The 23,745-nt window shown below is 41.4% G+C and overlaps 1 protein-coding gene across 4 annotated transcripts in view; it reads left to right on the top strand.

Annotated features, from left to right (window-relative positions):
• The window catches only part of TIMD4 (T cell immunoglobulin and mucin domain containing 4), a 43,557-nt gene that overhangs the window by 8,634 nt on the left and 11,178 nt on the right, over positions 1 to 23,745 (top strand). For 3 of the 4 annotated variants that reach the window (XM_017341216.3, XM_008255313.4, XM_051843557.2), the window contains 3 exons: positions 866 to 1,195; positions 2,820 to 2,903; positions 3,707 to 3,790. In XM_017341216.3, the coding sequence (XP_017196705.1) occupies positions 866 to 1,195; positions 2,820 to 2,903; positions 3,707 to 3,790 (498 nt within the window). Of the gene's footprint in view, positions 1 to 865; positions 1,196 to 2,819; positions 2,904 to 3,706; positions 3,791 to 21,729; positions 21,792 to 23,745 lie in introns of all 4 variants that reach the window. The other variant, XR_007918514.2, reaches the window with a different exon arrangement.

The raw sequence follows: 23,745 nt of genomic DNA, 5'->3' as shown, positions 1-23,745 counted from the left end.
GTTCTTTATCTCAATGGCAAGGAGGACCCTGTGCAAGTTTTAAGCAGGAAGTAGAAATAAATCAATTTTTCATTTTAAATGATTATTTTAGTCCAAGTGTGAAGTATGGATTGGAAGGAACAGGAATGGAAGATAGAAACCAAATTTTATTATATTTTAATTTTAAATGGTTACTGATTTTCATTTACTTGAAAGGGAGGGAAGGAGGGAGGGAGGGAGAGAGAGAGAGAAAGAAAGAAAGAGAGAGAAATCTTCATCTATTGCAACAGCTAGGCCTGGGCCAGGCTGAAACCAGAAGCCCAGAACTCCAGCTGGGTCTCGCATGTGGGTGGCAGAGCCCAAGCACTTGACCCATCGTCTGCTGCCTCCTAGGGTATGTGTTAGCATGAAGCTGGATCAGAAACTGAGGAGCTTAGACTTGAACCCACATTCTGATAGGGGATATGGGTATCCTAAGTGGCAGCTTAACTCACTGTGCCACGATGCCCATGCCAAAGAACCCAATTTCAGTGGGCATTACAATGGTCCAGGCCTATGGACTAAGTGAGAGCAACAGAAATGCAGAGAAATGGTCAGATTGCAGATCAAAATTTGTAAAAAATGATAGTAAAAATGGGCTTTTTTTGGTGCACAAATTTTTGAAATTCATTAACCTAATAATGAAAATGCATATTTCCATATTCATGGAAATTGCATATTATGAAAAAGCTATATGTTATCAAACTATTTTGACATCAAAATAAGTGTATCTTTTAACTCCATTTTTTCCACAAGGTTTTTGAGGTACCCTGGTATTTGTGTTGTTTTCCTTCTCCTTGCTTTGTTCTTGATGTCACGCTTATCTTCTTACCTTCTGTTGCTACAGCCCCTACAACCACTCGCCGAACAACAACCACTCGCCAAACAACCACCACTCGCCAAACAACCACCACTCACCAAACAACAACCACTTGCCAAACAACAACCACTCATCCAACTACCACCCCTCGTATGACAACAACCACCACTGTACTTCCAACAACAGCCATGAGTATACCTGACTTCGCAACTGAGACAATGCTGCAGACAACAACCACCTCTGTCCTTCCAGCAACAGCAACCACGCCCCCTCCTACAGCACTGAGCTCCTTTCCAGAAGAATACACAGAATTTCTCATCACTGAACCTTCTACGGAAGAGCTCATCCTCACGGCAGGTATATGGAGAATCCTGCTGGTCAAATGTGTCTTGGTTTCCTCAGAGCAAGGTTCTCTCCTTGAAGCAATCAGCCTAGTGAGTTGTTCTCCTGCGTGTGTGTGTTTGTGTGTGTGTTTTGGTTTGCTAGGCCCATTGTAACAAACACCACAGACTGAATGACTTAAAAAACATAAATCTATTATCTCACATTTCTGGGCACTAGAAGTCCAAGGTCAATATGTCAATCGTATTTGTTTCTTTTTTTTTTTTTAAGTTTTGTGATTTTTAAAAAGGATTTATTTATTTATTTGAAAGAGTGACAGAGAGAGAAGAAAAGATGCAGAGAGAGAGAGAGAGAGAGAGAGAGACATCTTCCATACATTGGTTCACTCCCCACCTGGCTGCAATGGCCAGGGCTAGACCAGACCGAAGCTCGGAGCCAGGAGCTTCATCTGGGTCTCTGTCATGGGTGACAGGGGACCGAATACTTGGGCCATCATCTGCTGCTTTCAGAAGCATATTAACAGGGAGCTGGGGGATGCCAGTACAGCAGGCGGTGGCCTAATCCATTATGCCACAGTGCCAGTCCCAGGATTGGTTTCTTTTTATTCTTTCTCAGCTTGTGGATGGCAGTCCCCTCCTTTTGTCTTTATATGGCCTTTCTCTGTCTTTCCTTGTCCTGAACTCCTACAAGGATACCACTCAGACTAGACTGTATCCAAATCACCACCTTTTGTCTTATTACCTATTTGAAGGCCATCTCTCAAAATCCGGTCATAATCTGAGTGTTACCATTACAACATGAATTTCAAGGGGACACCATTCAGTGCATAATAGTGTGTGTGTGTGTGTGTGTGTGGATGGGTGTGGATGTGGTTTCACTAAATTGTTCCTTTTCTTTGCTTTATGGTTTTCTTCCTCTTTTTTGTATTTGTTTTTCAATAATCAGCATTTTGGGGTTTCCAGTTGACCTCCCAGTATTCTTGCAGGAGTTGCTTCTTGAAAAACTGGGAAAGGTCATTCTGGGTCAGACTCTAACCTTTAGGGTTAAGTCTCTGCCTAGGCATTAGAGATTTAACATTGAGGAGGGGCCTCCCAATTCCTTATCATATTCCTCGACATTTTGCATTGGTTCTGTCCTTGTTTCTTTCTTCATTTCTTGACTGTGCACTTTGTACATGTCATGGAATGATTAGCTCCATTGGTTGGTGGACTTGTCAAAGCTCCCACCATATTCCAACCTCTGGTTCTGAGGTAAGAACCCTGGAAAGCAGTCATAAGGTGGCTCAAAGGCTTTCACAGAGGTTTTACCTGTCTCAATAAGGTCTGGATCTTTCTAACAGCTTTATAATTTGGCCAATTCTCTCACACTCTGAGTAGTCACCCCAAATCCATGAACCCAGAACCAAACCATTTCTGAGTGTATCTTTTGTTCCTTTGTGCTTTAAAATGATCATCTTAAAAAATAACATTTTTATTTTTTTCTTTCATTCTAAAATTTCCCACAATCCTTGAGGAAAACCTAAAACCCACTGAGAAGCACAAAGATGACCTAAAGTACCGCCTAATCCCCCCATCCACCAGCAACACTGTTAGTACTATTATTTTTCAGCTTCCTTTTGTCAAACATTTTTTTCCTTCAGAATCTGAAACTTTTCTTGTCTCCAGTGAGTCTTGGCAAGGCACTGAGGCAACCTCTGCAGACACTGACTTACTCACTTCAGAAGGTATGTGGATACGCGCTCCCTCTCCCTTGGACTGAGGGTGGGGAAACACACTGAATGGACACGTAGTTGAACCAAATGAGGAGACATGACCTTGATCCTTTGCACCATGAAGACTCCCTGGAGTAAAGTGGTATCAGGGCAGTGTTTGTGGCTTGTTCATTCCTGTGGCTTAAAGCGAGGGAGAGAGAAGAGAGAAGAGAAAGAAATAGAAAGGGGTGTGTTTGGTGTGTGTGTGTGTGTGTGTGTGTGGCTTCTTTAAAGTTCTGTTTGTTTGTTTATTTATTTATTTATTTATATTTTTTTGAAAAACGGAGCAACAGAGTGAAAGATATATAGAAACAGAGGGGGAAGGAAAGAGAGAGAAGAGAGATTTTGAGATCTTTCATATACTAGTTCACTCCCTTAATGCTTGTAACGCTCACCCAAGCCAAAGCCAGGAGCCTGGAACTCTATAAGTTCTCCCACATGGGTGGCATGGGCCCAAGTACTTAAACCATCCCAGGTGCACATGAGCTGGATTGAAAGCAGAGCAAAGACTGGAACCCAGGTACTCTGATATAGGATGTATGCATCCCAAGTGATATCTTAACCAGTGAGCCACAACGTTTGCTCTGAGAGACCTTGACATGTGCGGTTCTCTGACAATATGTGTGTATATCTCAAGCATGTTTGCCTTTACATACTGGACTAGATAGCATTTAGCCATCTCATTCCAGTTCTAAGCATGGGAATCTTTTTTGTTGAAACTCAAAGTTGAAATTTAACAGTTTTTTTTTTTCCTTCTATTTTTTGCTTTTTCAAAGAGTCTGAATCTCGGGTTCTCCCATCAACGTCCCAGGCATCGACAAGGAAAGTGAACGATTCAGTGATTTTCCCTGTGACTGGAGGTAAGGAACCTGTGTTTCATGAATGATTTGTCTTTGGCTGTGGGAGCAATCTGTTGCCCACCTGCATGTCTAGGGATTCAGCTATTTTTGTTCCACTCTGGTCGTGTTGCACATCCTTCTTTGAACTGGGGTAAAAGTGAAAAATACTCAAGCATTGCTGCTGGCTTCTCTTCTTCACTTTTCAGCTCTTTCCTGGAACCTTCTGCTTAGGTCTCTCTTCTTCCTCAGCAACTTCTGGCTTAAAGCCAGGAATGGTGGTAGGGAAATTACCTGTTCATTTTTCAGGCTATTATTTACTTATTTAAAATTATGTAAGCATTATACTAAAGCATTTTTTAGGGCACAGATAGACATATATTCAGATAGAAACAGACAGGAAGAAAATCTTCTTTGGTGCCTCTCCTTTATTTTGACCACTTCTCCTGAGATAATCACTATTATGAATTGAAGATGGTCATTCCAGATCTTTGTGTCATCCCCTTACGTGTGCATACAGATGCAGAAATACATAGTTCTGCGCATTTAAAAATGCTATTAAATTATATGCATTCTTCTATGTTTGGCTTTATTCATTTAACATTATCTGCTAGACCATTTTCTCTTTTAGTCCAGGGAGATCTGCATGATTATGTTAAATTGCTGTGCAATCTTCCCTGCTCTGTTGATTCTTAGTCTCTATTGCCCATTGAGGGGCATTCTGGTTCTTCCAGTTCCTCCTTATTATAAATTGTGCTGTAGTAGACATTTTGGCACATGCATGCCTCCTCAAGCACTTATGCCAGTGTTTCATTACTTAGGGTGGGGACCAAGAAGAAACCCAAGCCTGAAAGAAATGTGCCCTTTTAAATTGTATAGCCATTGCAAAATTGTCTTCTAGAAAGGCTGTGCCAATCTATTTTCTCATCCACTGATTATCTGCTTTTTCATATCCACCCTACACTTGAAATGACCATTTGTCTAACGTTTTCCCATCTCCTGAGGAAAAGAGTGTCATCTTGTTCTTTTCATGCCCTGATTTACAAAGAGTTTGAGTGTCTCCCTATATGGTTATTAGCCAGAAAAGAGCCATCCTTTAACTCTGTGAAGGAGGCAACGTGTCATCACTCACAAAGGCTCAGAAGATAGACTTAGAGAAGACGGACAAGAATGAGTGGATGGGGGATAGGTTTTGAAACAAGACGATAAATCAGGATGAAATGCAAGGGTGATCTGATGCTGAAAAGCTCTGTCATGCACCAACTCACACCTCGGAAAGCTAGAAAATCTGCACCAGGACTTAATAACTTAAGGGAAACTGGGTGTCAAAGCTCTAAACCCTCTGCGTCTATCAGATGCATTAAGGATGGGAGGCTGTTTTCTGGCAGAAGAGAAGGTGGTGACTAGCAAGGTAACAGAGGATGGGCAGAGTGTTTGTAAAATGTTAACCTTCATTCAATTTAAATCTTGGAGTTTTTACATTGAAATGCAAGGGAGCAAAAGGTCATCAGATGTCTTGAATATCTCTGATAATTTCCATTTCACTCATTCTTGACTAAAGGAGAGAGAATATTTGTGCAGTATCCGTAGCTTGCATTACTGAAGAGAAACTTGTTTTAAGGTCAGTCAGCCTCCATGTAGCACTCGGTCTTTATCCAAGAAAGAAGGTTTCCTAAGTGCATGTTATGTGCTGTGTCAGTGTCAGATGTTTTCACAGACCATTTCAGTTAATCCCTCCTTAGCCAATGCTCTCATCCCTATTACACTTACCTTTCCTAAGACTGCACAGCTCTGAGCTGCCAGTCCAGCAGTCTAGCTCTGATCACATGTTCTTAGATATTACTTTCTTTTACCTGTCATTCTAACCTGAAATGAAGGGTCGTGCTCTTTTCATTTACCAGCCTATCTTCTATGTTTTTTTTTTTTTTTTGCAATTAAACTTGCAATGTCATAACTGAATTTACCACTCACTGAGGAATCAACTACATGTTAGGCATTGTATTAAAGGTCTTCACATCCAACTTTTTATTAAATCTTACAGAAAAATGACCGTCTAGGTGGGCATAGAAATTATCCCCACTTTACAGGTAAAGAAATGGAGCAGCAGACAATCTATAGGGCAAACTACTGCCTTCTTAGGTCTTCCCTTTTTTAACACTGTGCATGTTATTTCTTGAGTTTTCACAAATTCCTATGACTTAGGTACCATTTTTCTCCTTCATTTTAGAATCCTTCATTTATTTGCTGAGTCAAAGGGAGTAGTACGATGTGGATTTAACCCTTATTTCTGTTCTGATAGCACATAGCACTTTAAGTCCCGCCATGCTGCTTCCTGCTAACCCCCACTCTGGAGTGTCTTTAAGAATACGATGAGTTGTTTCTTCACCTAAAAGTGCTTCCAGCCCACTTCAGAGCCCTGTGTGTTTCCGTGGATTTTGCTTTCTCTGTATAATGGGTCTCAATTCTCTCGTCATTTCTTCATGTGATTTTTGGATGAGGATACCTCCATGGTTGATAACTGTTCTAAATCAACATTAGTTAGGGCAGCAGTTCCTCCCCTCACTGGGTGGCTGCCTAGAAACGGAACTCAGAGAAGTGGAGCAACTTTCCCAAGATCCCGCTGCCTGGAGAACTGAGTCATACCACAGTTTCAGGTACTCGTAAACTGTGGCCATGGACTCCTCCATGGGGGTTGGCTATGGATAAACCATCATGGGGACAGGAGCACCCTAAAGTTGTCTGTTTGTGTGCATACAGTCTAGGGCTTTCATTATAACCTCTTGCAAATCCTGCAAAACCCCAAAGGGTAGAAACCATATTCAATCACAGAGAAACCAAACAACAAGAAATATAGTCATGAGGACACTGTGTAAGGTCTTCTCTTTCTCTGTGGAGACTGCCAGAGGAATACAGAGTCTCACTCCTTCAGAAGGATTGCCTGTATTTCCTGATTGGTAGCAGGAATGTGTGGAATAGTCCCAAAGTGCTCCTTAAATCCTCAGTTTCTGTTGTATAAGGAGTCTACAGCCAGGGCAAATGATGCCATATGAGCATGCCATTCTTAAATAGAACAAAGTGGCTTGGGATTCAGGCCCCTGTGGATTATGTCTTAGGCTGTGTGTTACTGCCTCAATAACATGCCAAGTCCTTTCCTTCTAGTCCTTTCTTCTCGTGTCCTTCTTGGTAGTATGTGGGTGGGGAGGCGGGGCCATTACAGAGTTCAGGTGAGCAGCCGGAAGGCTTGGCATTCTGTAGACAATTCGTGGTGATGATGTTCCTTCCTTTGGAATCTCAGATGACTTCCTCATTCTATCCTTTCCTGGTGTCAGTTTGCTCAGAATGCAAACCAGGGACAGTAGTGGTACCCATTGATAAAGGCTGTGAAGAGACGAAGTACATGAGAAAATGCCTCCCGCATAATTACTGGCTCCTAAACGAGAGCCATCCGGAGGTCTTCCTGTTTCCTCATTTACATCCCCACTATGTTTCTCACTCACACACCTGCCTTTTTTGGCCAGTCTGACAGTGTAACAAGAAGCCACTTCCCCAGGTCACAGCTGACTTGCTTGTCCTAATGACAGTATAGTCACTTTCATTTTTTTTAACTTTTATTTAATAAACATAAATTTCAAAGTACAACTTTTGGATTATAGTGGCTTCCCCTCCCCCATAACCTCCCTCCCACCCACAACCATCCCATCTCTGACTCCCTCTCCCATCACATTCACATCATAGATTGATGTGAATGGAAGGGGAGAGGGAGTGGGAAAGGGGAGGATTGCGGGTGGGAGGGACATTATGGGGGGGGAAGCCATTGTAATCCATAAGCTGTACTTTGGAAATTTATATTCATTAAATAAAAGTTAAAAAAGATACATTTTCAATTATCTTCATATACAGAAGATCAGTTTAGGATATACTAAGTAAAGATTTCAACAGTTTGCACCCACACAGAAACACAAAGTATAAAGTACTGTTTGATTACTACTTATACCATTAATTCACATAGTACAACACATGTAAGACAGAGATCCTACATGGGGAGTAAGTGCACAATGATTCCTGTTATTAATTTAACAATGGACACTCTTATTTATGACGTCAGTAATCATCCAACGCTCTTGTCATGAGCTGCTGAGGCTTATGGAAGCCTCTTGAGTTCGCCAACTCCAATTTTATTTAGACAAGGCCATAGACAAAGTGGAAGTTCTCTCCTCCCTTCAGAGAAAGGTACCTCCTTCTTTGATGGCCCGTTCTTTCCACTAGGATCTCACTCGCAGATGTGGGGAGCAACTCGGACTAGACTAAGTTACTCGAATTAAGACTTATTCTATGCATCTGCTCTCCCACAATATGGCGCTGGGAGAGGAGTAAACAGCTTCTATGCAGCTGCCTCTCGCCAACTTGAGTGATGACCGGCAGGAGCTGATCCTGCTCCTGATTGGAGGAGAGCAGTGTACTCGGCGTGTGGGTAGCAGAGTTGGGATTGGTGGAAGAGGACTATAAAGGAGGAGAGAGACAACATGCACCAGGAACATCTACCTGAGGAACATCTGAGCAGCCCCCGAGAGAGCTGGCCGGCGGTGCGCCGCTCCCCCGCGGAAGTGGGGAAAGTGGCAGGGAGGCCTGCCCCTCCACGAGGTGGAGGGACGGCAGCCAACCCGGGAAGAACCAGCAGCAAACCTGGGAAGGGCCGAGCAGACAAAAGAACAGCACAGGGTCTAGTGTCGTTCCTCCGTGAAGAGGGGGAGTGACAGCAGAGATCTTTCATTTAGGGTTTTTTTTTTTTTTTTTTTTGCCAGAGTGTCTTGGCTTTCCATGCCTAAAATACTCTCATTGGCTCTTCAGCCAGATCCGAATGCCTTAAGGGCTAATTCTGAGGCCAGAGTGCTCTTTAGGGCTTCTGCCAGTCTATGATTCTGATGTGTATCCTGCTTTCCATGTTGGATCATTCTCTCCTTCTTAATCCTATCCTTAATTCTATCTATCTATCTTAATTCTATTAGCAGACACTATTCTTGTTTATGTGATCCCTTTGACTCTTAGTCCATTCATTATGATCAATTGTGACCTGATATTGATCACTTGGACTAGTGAGATGGCACTAGTACATGCCACCTTGATGGGATTGAATTGGAATCCCCTGGCACGTTTCTAACTCTACCATTTGGGGTAAGTCCGATTGAGCATGTCCCAAATTGTACATCTCCTCCCTCTTTTATTCCCACTCTTATATTTAACAGAGATCACTTTTCAGTTAAATTTAAACACCTAAGAATAATTGTGTGTTAATTACAGAGTTCAACCAATAATATTAAGTAGAACAAAAAAATACTGAAAGTGATAAAGTATAAGTTGTTCATCAACAGTCAGGACAAAGGCTGATCAAGACACTGTTTCTCATAGTGTGCATTTCACTTCCAAAGGTTTCCTTTTAGGTGCTCAGTTAGTTGTTGCAGATCAGGGAGAGCATATGATATTTGTCCCTCTGGCACTGGCTTATTTTACTCAGCATGATGTTTTCCAGATTCCTCCATCTTGTTGCAAATGACTGGATTTCATAATTTTCTACTGCTGTGTAGTGTTCCATAAAGTACATATCCTATAATTTCTTTATCCAGTCTCTGGTGATGGGCATTTAGGTTGATTCTAAGTCCTAGCTATTGTGAATTGAGCTGCAATAAACATTAGGGTGCAGACCGCTTTTTTGCTTGCCAATTTAATTTCCTTTGGGTAAATTCTAAGGAGTGGGATGGCTGGGTTGTAAGGTAGGGCTATATTCAGGTTTCTGAGGAATCTCCAAACTGACTTCCATAGTGGCTTAACCAGTTTGCATTCCCACCAACAGTGGGTTAGTGTCCCCTTTTCCCCACATCCTTGCCAGCATCTGTTGTTGGTAGATTTCTGAATGTGAACCATTCTAACCGGGGTGAGGTGAAACCTCATTGTGGTTTTGATTTGCATTTTCCTGATTGCTAGTGATCTTGAATATTTTTTCATGTGTCTGTTGGCCATTTGGGCTTCCTCTTTTGAAAAATGTCTATTGAGGTCCTTGGCCCATCTCTTTAGCAGGTTTTTTGATTTGTTGTTTTGGAGTTTCTTGATCTCTTGTAGATTCTGGTTATTAATCCTTTATCTGTAGCATAGTTTGCAAATATTTTTTCCCATTCTGTTGGTTGCCTCTTCACTTTCCTGACTGTTTCTTTTGCAGTACAGAAACTTCTCAATTTGATGCAATCCCAATAGTTGATTTTGGCTTGGACTGCCTGTGCCTCCAGGGTCTTTTCCAAGAAGTCTTTGCCTGTTGTTATATCTTGCAGGGTTTCTGCGATGTTTTCTAATAATTTGATGGTGTTGGGTCATAGATTTAGATCTTTAATCCATGTTGAGTGGATTTTTGTGTAAGGTGAAAGGTAGGGGTCTTGCTTCATGCTTCTGCACGTGGAAATCCAGTTTTCCCAGCACCATTTATTGAATAGACTGTCCTTGCTCCAGGAATTGGTTTTAGATCCTTGATCAAATATAAGTTGGCTGTAGATGTTTCGATTGATTTCTGGTGTTTCTATTCTGTTCCATTGGTCTATCCATCTGTTTCTGTACCAGTACCATGCTTTTTTCATTATAACTGCCCTGTAGTATGTCCTGAAATCTGGTATTGTGATGCCTCCAGCTTTGTTTTTGTTGTACAAGATTGCTTTAGCCATTTGATGTCTCTTGTTCCTCCATATGACTGAATTTCAGCATTATTTTTTATAGATCTGAGAAGACTGTCTTTGGTATTTTGATTGGTATCACATTGAATCTGTAAATTGCTTTTGGGAGAATGGACATTTGATGATATTGATTCTCCAATCCATGAGCATGGAAGATTTTTCCATTTTTTGGTATCCTCTTCTATTTCTTTCTTTAAGATTTTGTAATTCTCGTCGTAGAGATCTTTGGCATCCTTGGTTATGTATATTCCATGGATTGGATTCTTTTTGTAGCTATTGTGAATGGGATGAACTTAGAAGTTCTTCCTCAGCCATGACATTGCCTGTGTATACAAAGGCTGTTGATTTCTGTGCATTGATTTTATATCCTGCTACTTTGCCAAACTCTTCTATGAGTTCCAAGAGTCTCTTAGTAGAGTTCTTTGGGTCCCCTAAATAAAGAATCATATTATCTTCAAAGAGGGATAGTTTGAGTTCTTCCTTTCCAATTTGTATCTCTTTAATTTCTTTTTCTTGCCTAATGGCTCTGGCCAAAATTTAGAGAACTATATTGAATAGCAGTGGTGAGAGTGGGCATCCCTGTTTGGTACCAGATCTCAGTGGAAATGCTTCCAACATTTCCCCATTCAATAGGATGCTGGCTGTGTGTTTTTCATAAATTGCTTTGATTGTATTGAGGAATGTTCCTTTAATAATCAATTTTCTTAGATTTTTCATCATGAAATGGTGTTGTATTTTGTCGAATGCTTTCTCGGCATCTATTGAGATAATCATATGGTTTTTCTTCTGCAGTTTGTTAATGTGGTATATCACATTGATTGATTTGTGAATGTTGAACGATCCCTGTATACCAGGGCTAAATCCCACGTGGTATGGGTGGATTATCTTTCTGATGCATTGTTGCATTCTATTGGCCAGAATTTTTCTTTTTTTGACAGGCAGAGTGGACAGTGAGAGAGGGAGACAGAGAGAAAGGTCTTCCTTTGCTGTTGGTTCACCCTCCAATGGCCGCCGCGGCTGGCGCACTGAGGCCGGTGCACTGCACTGATCCGAAAGCAGGAGCCAGGGGCTTATCCTGGTCTCCCATGGGGTGCAGGGCCCAAGCACTTGGGCCATCCTCCACTGCACTCCCTGGCCACAGCAGAGAGCTAGCTATTGGCCAGAATTTTATTCAGGATTTTTTGCGTCTATGTTCATCAGGGAAATTGGTCTGTAATTTTCTTTCTCTGCTGCATCTTTTTCAGGTTTAGGAATTAAGGTGATGTTGGCTTTATAGAAAGAATTTGGGAGAATTCCCTCTTTTTGGATTGTTCTGAATAGTTTGAGAAGAATTGGAGTTAGTTCTTCTTTAAATGTCTGGTAGAATTCAGCAGTGAAATCATCTGGTCCTGGGATTTTCTTTGTTGGGAGGGCCTTTATTTCTGATTCAATTTCTGTCTCAGTTATGGATCTGTTTAGGTTTTCTGTGTCTTCATTGTTCATTTTATTTTATTTTTTTTAACTTTAATTTAATGAATATAAATTTCCAAAGTACAGCTTATGGATTACAGTGGCTCCCCCCACCATAACTTCCCTCCCACCCGCAACCCTCCCCTTTCCCTCTCCCTCCCCCCTTCCATTCACATCAAGATTCATTTTTTAATTCTCTTTATATACAGAAGATCAGTTTAGCATATATTAAGTAAAGATTTCAATTTTAGGTAGATTGCATGTGTCTAGGAATCTATCCATTTCTGATAGATTTCCCTATTTGGTGGCATACAAATCTTTGTAGTAATTTCTGATGACTCTTTTTATTTCTGTGGTGTCTGTTGTTACATTCCCCTTTTCATCTCTGATTTTATTGATTTGGGTCTTTTCTCTTCTTTTTTTTTTAGTTAGTTGGGCCAATGGGTGTCAATTTTGTTTATTTTTTCAAAAAACCAGCTCTTCATTTGGCTGATTTTTTGTAATTTTTTTTGATTCAATTCTGTTGATTTTTTCTCTATTTTAATTATTTATCTTCTCCTACTAGTTTTGGGTCTGCTTTGCTGCAGTTTTTCTAAGTCCTTGAGATGCATTGATAGCTCATTTATTTGGTGCCTTTCCAATTTCTTGATGTAGGCACCTATTGCAATGAACTTTCCTCTCAACACTGCTTTTGCTATTTCCTATAGTTTTGATATGTTGTGTTGTTATCTTCATTTACTACCAGCAAGTTTTTGATTTCTTTTTTGATTTCATCTATGACCGAGTGTTCATTCAGGAGCATGTTGTTCAGCCTCCATGTGTTTGCATATGCTGTTAGGATTCCTCAGTTGCTATTTCCAGCTTCATTCCATGGTGGTCTGAAAAGGTGCATGATATGATTTAGATTCTTTTGAATTTGCTGAGAAGCATAGTCACTTTCTAGTCTTCTGTTTTTCTCTGAAACTGCTAATCAAACTAGGGATACAGCCAACAAGTGACAAAATTATAAAGCTGGGGACATTACAAAACCTTTTAAAATCTCATAGTAGTAGTTCTCTATGAACATTAAAATAAATCTGAGCTTCTGAAAGCTTTCTCCTGGCTCTCTTAGACAGCCCTGTAGACCCCTCAATTACTGGTTTTATTTCTGTGGGTTGACACTTTTAATCCCCCATTCCTTCTCCATTGCTTTGTTCTTTTCATGTGCCTCTGTCTACTCAGGTTGCACTCTATAATTCATGCTTGAAAATAAACTTATGCCTGAGTAATAGTTGTGGTGTAGTTTACCATCCAAGGGCTTCCAGATTTGTGGTAGGCATTTGATAAGGCAACTCCATGTACATATTATTTGAGTTCAAAGTCCTACAATGATTTTAAACTGTTTGATTTGTAGATCTCATCATAAAAAGCCATACCTTGGGTAACAAATCCTCACCTATACTCTCTAGCTGCCTAGAAATAGGTCTCAGAGATGTGGAGTGACTTGTCCAAGCTTACAGAGCTAGACAGAGAGAGAACTGGATCTCATACTAGGTTTTAGAGATCTTAAATTTATGTCTATGAACTCCTAGGTGAGACAGGGGACAGGAAAATATGCTGTGTGAAATATTGAGATACAAAAAATGTAGAAACTTAGGCTTGGGGAAGGCCAGAGAGTTGAGAGAGGCTCAGGAAGAAAGCTGAGGCCAGAAGCCGTTTTTCCCGATTCTGTGCATACTTGGCCTTTGTTCCAAGCCTGGCAGTCAATATCTCTCAGCAGTTTCTTGAGGGCTTCTTAAGTATTAGGGTACCTTTTCCTCCATCCCCGAAGAGAATCATGGTACCTATCACCAGCATGGAGTCAAATTCAAATTCAGTGCTCCCAAAGCCACACAAGCACTTTTATGGCAATCTAGTAAAACTAGAAACAACGAACATTGAACTTGCAATATAACATTTTTCTTTGTTTGTGATTTTTAGGGTGGTATGCTCTTGGTCTTGGCAACAGAATGATAGTAGAATGGTAGGAATGCTTTTAGGAATTATTTTCCCCTATTGTTTATCTTTCTATTACACAAAACCAGCCCAACTTTCATGGTCCAAAGCAAACTGGCCTTTCCATGGAGTCAAAGATATCTCAGAGAGAAATGTGGAGATGGAATTTTGAAGCCGTATCTTGTACTTTTGGTGTTTGATTTAGATACATGAAAACAGGTAGCATGTTTCATTATTACTCTGGATGTGGCAGGGGACACATCAGAAGCAATCATTACCTCTTTTTAAAGGGGGTCATGTTATACCATTAGGAGTATAGGGAGTGTGTGTTCTCTGCTTTGGGATTGAGGTATAAAAAGATACACTAGGGGCTCAAATAAGGGAGAGACAGATGCCACCTTGGCAAGGAGGTTCACAGTCGTGAACAATTTCACTCAGTGACCTTTGCATGATTCTTCGAGGATAAGAAAATTTCACTGAGGAGGGAAGGGTGGACAGGAAGGGATATCAGTATGAGCAAAGACAAGACAACTTGAGAACAGCATCAGATCTTTGGAGTTTGTCTAATAGTCTAGTTTAATCTCATGGACACAGGGAGCTAGGATTGGCCTAGGGTATTGAGGGATTTGACTGATGAAGAACTGAAATTTCATTCAGTATGAGGAATCATTTCTGTTTTCTGCATAGGGAATGGTAATTTTAGTTGTGTTTAGGAGAAGATTGTCTGGCAAGAGTGTGGAAGCTGTCTGAGTGGGGGCCTGACCTGGAGACAGGCAGGGGACCCAAGAGGTTCTGGAAAACTTGAGGTGAGACACGAGCATCTCAAGTAGGAGGGCGGTAGCAGCAACGGTGAAAGGGGCAGAGCCAAAGCCCTTTAGGAGTTGGAATTCAGAAGACTGGGCAACCAATGTAAGAATGAACGCTGTCTGATGTCCCCCACTTGGCAGACTGGGCCAGTGTCCTCAGGAAACCGGGGAGAAAGCCAAGACAAAGAGTGAATCATGTTTGGAAGATTGTGAGTTTGAGATCCTCTGGGAACTGTTTTACTGGTAGTTGGAAGTGTGGGTCTGAGTGGGTTCATGGATGCCTTGGTATCTTTGATCATTGGCACTCATCTCTTAGGAAATACTTACCAAGATGACTCACATTCTAAGTACCAAAGAACTTCCTAGCATCTCAATCCTTTCATGTGTATTATGTTATAAAGGCAAAAATGTTATTTTTTAGGGCTACATATATAATTTTAGAAATACAGTAAATGATTCTTTTTGAGTGCTTATTATATGCTTTCAATGCATTGTCTCATTGTGAGGCAATGACCACATCTGGAAGGAAGATTCTATTATGATATCCATCATAAAGGAGGAGGAAGTGGGGTCTGGAAAGGCTAAAAATTACCAGAATTTGGACCCCATATCTCTTTTGACTGGTAAACCTGAGCTCTTAAATGTGTTATGATACCCCCTCATCAGCAAAGGGTGGGGATATTGAAGCTCCTGTGATATCACCTAAAGACATTGTGAGATGACAAGAGAGACAGAGATAAAAGAGAGGACCTCCCCTTCCTGTGCCCATCAACGGAGCAGCTGCTCTGGAGGGCGGTGTGGTGGAGAAGAGAAGCAGCTAAGGAGGTAGAGAGGGAGATGCCACAAGCAGAATGTGGCCAAAGGGGGCACAGGTTGGAGGAAGCTGGGCTCACAAGGGTTGGGGAGGATATACTTACTTGTTTGGAAATTGCAAACACTGGCCAAGGAGGAGGAGGAGGCCTTTAGGAGGGTGGCTGTGAACGGTATCATGAAATGAACAGTGTGAGTGCATCTAAGGATGAGCCATTGTTAGGGAATGGATCTTAGATATTCTTTGAAGGAGTTTAAGGCTGAATATTTAGTAGAGGGGATCCAGGGAAGAATGGCATAATGAAAGGAGAATGAAGCATCTTGGCATAAGAGAGAGGGACAAGTAAAAAGCAAAAATGGGAGAGGGTGTAGTTTATAAGTGGAGGTAAGAGGGAAGGGATCACAAGAGAAAACATGAACATTTGAGAGCAGTCAGGGAGATAGGAGAATGGGGGACCAAGATCTTGAACTTAAGACATCATCCAGTGCGTGAATCTGAGAACTAGACTTGGGATGGGATCACTGAGCGCTTAGTAAAACTCTGACTGTTCTGCTACACCCCAAATTGCAAAATTAGGATCTTTGAGAGAGTCTGTGTCTGTGTTTCACAGACTTTCTCAGTTTAGGAATTTCTGGTGCAGTCCACTCTCCATATTTCAGAAAGAACAAAAATGAGGCACAAAGGCATTAAAAATTGCTCTGTAGTAGAGTGAGTCCAGGCCCTGCCTAGGGCTCTCTTTTCCCTATGCCCCACTATTTTATTAAAGATAACATTGAGTTCTGTCCGAACTTGATGCTTTTCTGGGTCCTTAGTTGATCAAGGGCATAAAGAAGTTGTAGGAGCAATTGCCATTCTCAGTTCAGTTCAGTAGAAGGAATGGAAGAAGGCAGGGGAACGAAGCAGAACTCATTTTTACTCACAAATGCTGTCGTTAAGAAGAAAGAAATTGGATGCAGTTGATTTCAAAGTCAACATCTTTCGTGAGGCATTAGCAGATTTGTTTTATCTCTCATGCCCAGTGCTCTTCACAGGCTCAGAGCAGTTGGTGGCGGACAGTCTGCAGGATGAAACAGAAGGACAAAAAGTGGATTTTCGGGATTTTTCTCACAATGACATTTTATTCTGTCCGCAGTACAAATGCTTTTTTCTTTATTTGTAAAATTGGAATTGAATCTGTGTAATTCTAGCATCTTACAACTCACCTTCAGAAAGATCAATCAAATAGGATCAAAGTCAGTTGCCAAGCTTTAAAATAGCCATGTCCATGATAAGAAAAACAAGGGGTGAAAGAGACGTGTGCCAGTGGAAGAAAACACAGAGCCGGGCCTTAAACAGGTCCTCAGTGGTGAACAAACTGAGCTCCAGGGGACTGCCCTCTGTGGGGAGGTCTGATTTCTATCTTTTTTAAAGGTTTATTTATTTACTTGAAAGGCAGAGTTACAGAGAGAGAGGGAGAAAGACAGAGAGGGACAGAGAGATTGATCTTCCATTCGTTGGGTCACTCCCCAAATGGCCAGAGGGACAGAAGCTGGGTGGGCCTCAAGCTAGGGGTCAGGAGCTTTTTCCAAGTCTCCCTCATGGGTGCAGGGCCCAAGCATTTGGGTCTTCTACAGCTTTCCTAGGTGGATTAGCAGAGAACTGGATCAGAAGTGGAGCAGCTTGGACTCGAACTGGTGTCCATATGAGATGCCGGCACCGCAGGTAGCAGCTTTATCCATTATGCCACAATGCTGGCCCTGAGGGATCTGATTTCACAGTGGGTAGGAGAAATAGGGGAACCTTAGAGTTTTCAATTCTCCCTGCTGGGACTATGTCAATGAATGAAGCTACAGATATCCTTTGGCATGAGCCCACCTCTTGCACCTGGGGATTGTTGAACCCTGTGATGCTCAGAAACATGTCAGAGGGGAAGAGGAGTGGAATTTGGAATCAGATGTCATTGCTCTGCTTTTTCCTACCAGTCATTATTAGCCATGCAACTTTGGGTAAGATATGGAGCCTCTTAAAACTTCCATTTCCTCCTCTTCCAAAAATTCTGCCTAGGGTTACTTAGCATCTGGAATCATTTTGAAGTTCAAATGAGGTAATATATGCAAAAGTGCTTCATGTACCTCTAGGTGCTCAGATTACCCTCATAATAACCATCATCAATGATTATGATTACTGGGATTGTTTGTCTAGAAACTGTATCTACCTAGGGTGATGAAAGAGCATTCTTAAAGACCTCTTCCAATGGATTTAGTCTTCCAGCACTGATATTTGCAGAGCGGGTTAGTGTGAGCTGCTGCCACCTTTCTCAATGTCCATGGAGCCAGAGGATGAGAGCTTGGTTTCTGTACGTGGACTGGATCTGGAATTTGCTCTGTTCCTTCCTAGCTCTGTGACCTTAACTGGTTGTCTGACCTCTCCAGAACATAAGTTTCCTACTGTGAATTGAAAACAATAATGGTGTCTACTGCAAAGCATTTTCTTTGAGGATCAACCAAGATTTGATACAGAAAATGCTTTGCCCTGCATGGGCATATTCAAGCGCTCCATGTATGGTACCTGTTTATTACTAGTATTGTTAGCAATAATCTGAGGGTTCTTGGTAAATTGTGAACCTTCCCACTTCTGGTAATCAGAAATTCTTGATCAGCTGGTGTGTGCAGAGCGGAGTTCTGGATATTACCCTTAGAGAGGAGCCCAGAGGGGAGGGATTAGGAATGAGTCCCATCTCTGCTTCGCTGAGATACTCGGGTGCTGGCTCATGATAGCAAGGGCCTCGGGTGGGTACTGTGTGATGAGATTATGTTGCTCGGGTGCCTTAGAAGCAGTGGAAGGTCAAGGAAATATTCTGCCCAGGAGGCCACTTGAATAATGTGTTCTAGAACCTGTGGTTTTCTTCTGTCTACCTCATCTTCCTAAGTGTGATGGCATCTGACCATTCCTTCCTCTTTCACTGAGTGCTAATGCAATTTGTGCTCTGTTCCCTTTCAAAACTAAAAAGTGGATCGCACCCAATTTTGCCTTTGGGGGTAAGGAGCACCTGACTCACGTATGTAACATGTTGTTGGTAGATTCATTTGGGGGTGTGGAATTATTTTCTGCCAAAGGCCACTTGGTTATTTATAAGGTCATTCGCAGGCCATACAAAATTAACTGCTTAAAAATGGCCTGCTTTGATTTTTTGCATGTTGAGTTGTGCTTGCGGTTCCTTGGCAGGGTCAGGCCAAATGACATCACAGGGCAAAAGTTCCCTAATTCTGGTAAGTATAGAGTGCTCTTTTTTTGCTCATTCCACATATTAAAAACATGTTGCAATATCTAGAATTTAAAGGAAGGGCATGAATTCAAGAATGTATGCTTCCATTTAAAAAGAAAAAAAAAAGAGTTGTGAAGGGACAGTTGGTACAGATGCTCACAAACTAGCATCGCCTATCAAAGGGCCGATTGAAATCCTGGCCACTCCACTGCCAATACAGCTTCTTCTAATGTGTCTAGGAAGGCAGCACATGTTGACCCAAGTACTTGGGTCCCTGCCACCCATGTGGGAGAATCGGATGGAGTTCCTAGTTCCTGGTTTCAGCCTGGCCCATGGCTGGCTATTGCTGGGATTTGGGGAGTGAAGCAAAGAAGAGAAGACACTTTTTTTTTTTTTTTGACAGGCAGAGTGAACAGTGAGAGAGAGACAGAGAGAAAGGTCTTCCTTTGCCGTTGGTTCACCCTCCAATGGCCGTTGCGGCTGGCGCACCGCGCTGATCCGAAGGCAGGAGCCAGGTGCTTCTCCTGGTCTCCCATGGGGTGCAGGGCCCAAGGACTTGGGCCATCCTCCACTGCACTCCCAGGCCACAGCAGAGAGCTGGCCTGGAAGAGGGGCAACCAGGACAGAATCCGGCGCCCTGACCAGGACTAGAACCCCGTGTGCTGGCGCCGCAAGGTGGAGAATTAGCCTAGTGAGCCACGGTGCCGGCTGAGAAGACACTTCTCTTTTCCACCCCCTTTCTCTCTCTCTTTCCCTCTTTGATGCTCTGCCTTTATAAATAAATAAATGATTAAATAAATAAATAAATTAGTAGTATTTTAAAAAAGAGTTCTGAAATTCCCTGTGTTAGTGCTACTAAATGAAGTCAAAAACATGAACTTGGGACAGATGTCAGCAAATGTATGTTCTAGTCACTTCCTTTGTTAATCATTTCTGTGAAACCTGAGCAAATGAACTTCCCTCTCTAGATTTCCGTTTCTCTGTTGACTAAAAAACAAACCAAACAAGTGGAAAAAGGAGTTGGAGGAGGTGATTTCACATTCCTCCCAACTCTAGAATACCCAGAGTATGAGTTTCGGAGCTTTCTGCTGTCTTTTGGATTTTTAAAGACCATACTACCAGTAATCCCTAGAGGGCAGCATTGGCCAGAGGCTACCAAGGAAGGAAAGGAAAATTCTGAAGATTTGCAGTTGTCACTATCGGGATTCCAGGATTGCCTTAAGATTGTGTTATTGAATTGACTTACTTTAAAACTAATTTTGTTTCAAAAGCAGAGACAGGTGAGTTCCAGTGTCAATGAATTCAAGGATGAGTCAACATACGTAATAAGCCTTTTAAAATACACCCATTGAGAAGACGAAGTGCTTGTATTTCAGGTGGATCTCTGGCCAAAAGCCCTCCAGTTAGTTTTTGCTCCCAGATAGGATTGTAATAGGCTCTTTTTCTTTTCTCTTAGAGTGGTTATGATCAGGATATTTTGTCTTTCAGAATTGGGTTCAGATTCCCTTTTACTGTCTGTATTACTTTGGGCAAGAGATTTAACCTCTTTCAGCCAGTTTGCATTTCTGTAAAATAGGTTTGTAACATTGAAGGTAGTACAGCACACGGCGCTCAGCACTGTGTCAGGCACATAGTGAGGGCTCAAGAAACTGATTCAGAGATGGAATCTCTAGCGATTTTCAATCAAATTTCTACTAATATGATGGGATCAAGGATAATATTTAAAGTGGATTCTAAAATATTTTTGTAAAGATTTATTAGAAAGTAAGAGTTACACAGGGACAGGAAGACACACACATACATATACACACATAGAGGGGGAAAGAGAGAGAGAGAGAGTGAGAAAGAGACATCTATCTATCTTCCATCTGCTGGTTTACTTCCCAAATGGCTGCAATATGGGACTGGGCCAGGCCAAAGCCAGGAGCCAGGAGCTTCTGGATCTCCCACATGGGTGCAGGGTCCCAATCACTTTGGCCATCGTCTACTGCTTTCCCAGGCACATTGCAGGGAGCTGGATTGTAAGAAGAGCAACTGGGTCACGGATCGGCGCTCATATAGGATGCTGGGGTCACAGGTGGAAGCTTTACCTGCTATGTCGCAATGCTAGTCCAAAAAGATCTTTTATGCAAGACCCGAACGCCATTTCAGAACTGTGCAGAGCATGTAGTTGAGTGAGTGAGATCAGGTTCTAATCTATAACCTTAGGTTATGATGGGAAGTCTGTCATCACCCTTAGGTCTGATGGCTCTTTAGATTAAAACTGTGAGTGGCACATGTTTTTCCTAGTGGTTACGCATACCAGGCTCCCTTCCAACTAAGGCTGACCCTGGGAAGCAGTGGTGAGGGCTCCAGTAATTAGATTCCTGCCATGCACATGGGAGACCTGGACTGAGTTCCCACTTCCTGACTTTGCCTGGCCCAATCCTGGCTCTTTGGGGTAATTGGAGAGTGAAGCAGCAGATCAGAGCTTGCTCTCGCTGTTTCCCTGTCTCTCAAATAAATAAATTAAAATAAGCAAAATAGCATTGTACTCAGATTGAGTACTTTTTATTTTCTGACTTCGTGGGGTAGATGAGTACCAGTAGAGTAACCACACCGGGGCTTAGCACACCTTTTCTGTCCAGAGTGTTAGCCTTGCAGGCCACAACTCCTTAACTCCACCCTTGGGGCACAAAAGCAGCCCCAGACGATCTGTAAACAAGTGGGTCCCACTGTACTTCTATCAGACTTTATTTCGGGATGCAGAAGTTTGAATTTCATGTTGTTTTCATGTATTATAATAATTCATCTAGGTTAGTTCCAACCTTTAGAAGTGTAGAAAACATTCTTAGCTTTCAGTCTGTAAAAAAACAGATGGTGGCCTGGATTTGGCCCTCGGGCTGTAGTCTGCAAGCCCTTGATCAAGACCATCCTGACACCGCGCAGGTTCCCTAGCAGGGGCAGATGTGAAACTGTTTCCACAGGCTCTTCTGGAACATGCACGGAAGACTGTTTCCTATCCTCCAAGATTTTAAGTCCTCAGAAGGTAAAACTCATGTTTCTTATTTTTTAAAGCTTTCATTTTAATGTTTAAACTTTATTTTTTAGGTTATATATGAATATTGCTTTTATAAAAGGAAAGTAAAAATGTTACAGAGTGAAAGTCTATGTCTCCCCTCTCCTACCAAGGATAAGTACTAATTATTGTAATAGTTTGGGTATGTCCCCTCAAATATATTTTTTATATGATAGCAACACATATCATTATTTTTGCAAACATTTTCTACTTTTTTTCACAAAATCATTGTCACTATGATTTTTCAAACCACTTTAAGATTCATTCAACAGTTCTGTTTGAGAAATCATTACAGTATAACATTAAATTGAATAATATGAAGTCCCTGCTATTTAAGTCAGTGCTCAAAAAACTCTGTTTTTAAAATATCCTCAGACTCAAAAGTTGCCAAAATAATGCAGAGACGGCTCTCATATATTCCTCTAGTGTCCCTCAGTGATAAAGTCTTACATAACTAAGGTATGTTGTCAAAATTAGGAAATGCACAATACAATGAACTATACTACAAACTCTGCTTAGATTTCAGCAGTTTTGTGGGTATATGTCCTTTTTTTAAATTAACCTACAAAACCAACATAGGTATGTATGTATGTGTGTGTGTATGTATGTATGTATGTATCTATCTATCTATCGATTCTTTCCATGTCAGCGCTTTTAGATCTGAGGGGTGCCCTTTTCCAACAGAACCCCTCTAACCCTTTTTTTGGCTGTGGTTACTGGGTTTCTAACATTTGTTTTCAAAGGTTCATTTAGAAAGTCATTGTGGTATTGCTTCAGAGAAATGACACACACCCTAAGAAATGGCTCTTGACTCAGACATATTGCAGAGTTTCCAATGATTAATACGTGAGACAAAGAATATTTTTGCAATACAGATTTCACATTTGAGAAAATTCAGTAATTACACAAAAATTCTAAAAGAATTAGTTGCTCATAATACTTCTACTCAACTTCAGATGTACTTCATATTTCTTTCTAATTTTCTTTGAAGTGTTCATGTGTTTCTGTATATATTTTTAAGTATTCACATGGGCACCTGGGTCATTGCCACCATGAGGGAAGCCCAGATGAGTGAGTTCCTGGCTTCTGGCTTTAACTTGGCCCAGCCCCAGCTTTTTCAGACATTTGGGGAGTGAACCAGTAAGGTAGCAGGGCTTTCTCTGTTTCTCTCTGTGTTTTTCTTTTTCTTTCCCTCTCTCTCCCTCTATTCCTGCCTCTCTCTCTCTCTCTCTCTCTCTCTCTCTGAGACTTTCTGCCTTTCAGATAAATAATAATTTCAAAGGAAAAGAAATTGAAAACTTAAGGAAGATTATTATGTAATGATACATTTTTTCTGGAATTTCTCAGAGTTTTACAAATTCTTAGTAAAAATGAATCCTGAATTATAAAACCTAAAATGGTAGTAGGAAATCAGTTGATGAAATACCAGTTTTCAAATGCAGAAATTATGGCTCAGAGAAGGGAAGGGTCTTGCCCAAGGTGACACAGCAAAAAAGGCTGGGATCAATACTTGTGATGGTGGAGGGAGTCAAGATGCCAGGACAGGGCTGGGAGCAGCCCCTGGTAGTACTCCAAGATCTGGGGTTGAGTTACAGGAAATCCATTTTACCAGCTTACTCATGCCTACCAAAAACTCAAGAGACCAAATACAAGCCAGAAAGCCAACTTTATTAGTTCATAGTAAGAATGCTAGCTACCAGGGGAAATACATTTCAGTGTTTTTATTTTATGTAGATACATTGTCATCCTATAGAAAGATCTAATACTAATCAGAAGTTTTGGTTTCTACCTGAACCTGGAGAAAGTAAGGTTAATGTTAAGGGTCTCCTGCTGTTATCATCCTTTAATTAATTTATTTTAAGATAGATAATATACATCCATGGCAAAGGGACAAAGCATACAAAAATTCTTAATGAAAAGTCAG

This window comes from Oryctolagus cuniculus, chromosome 6, assembly GCF_964237555.1.
Source record: "Oryctolagus cuniculus chromosome 6, mOryCun1.1, whole genome shotgun sequence".
NCBI classification, from domain to species: Eukaryota; Metazoa; Chordata; class Mammalia; order Lagomorpha; family Leporidae; genus Oryctolagus; species Oryctolagus cuniculus.
This window is presented reverse-complemented; position numbering and strand designations above follow the sequence as displayed.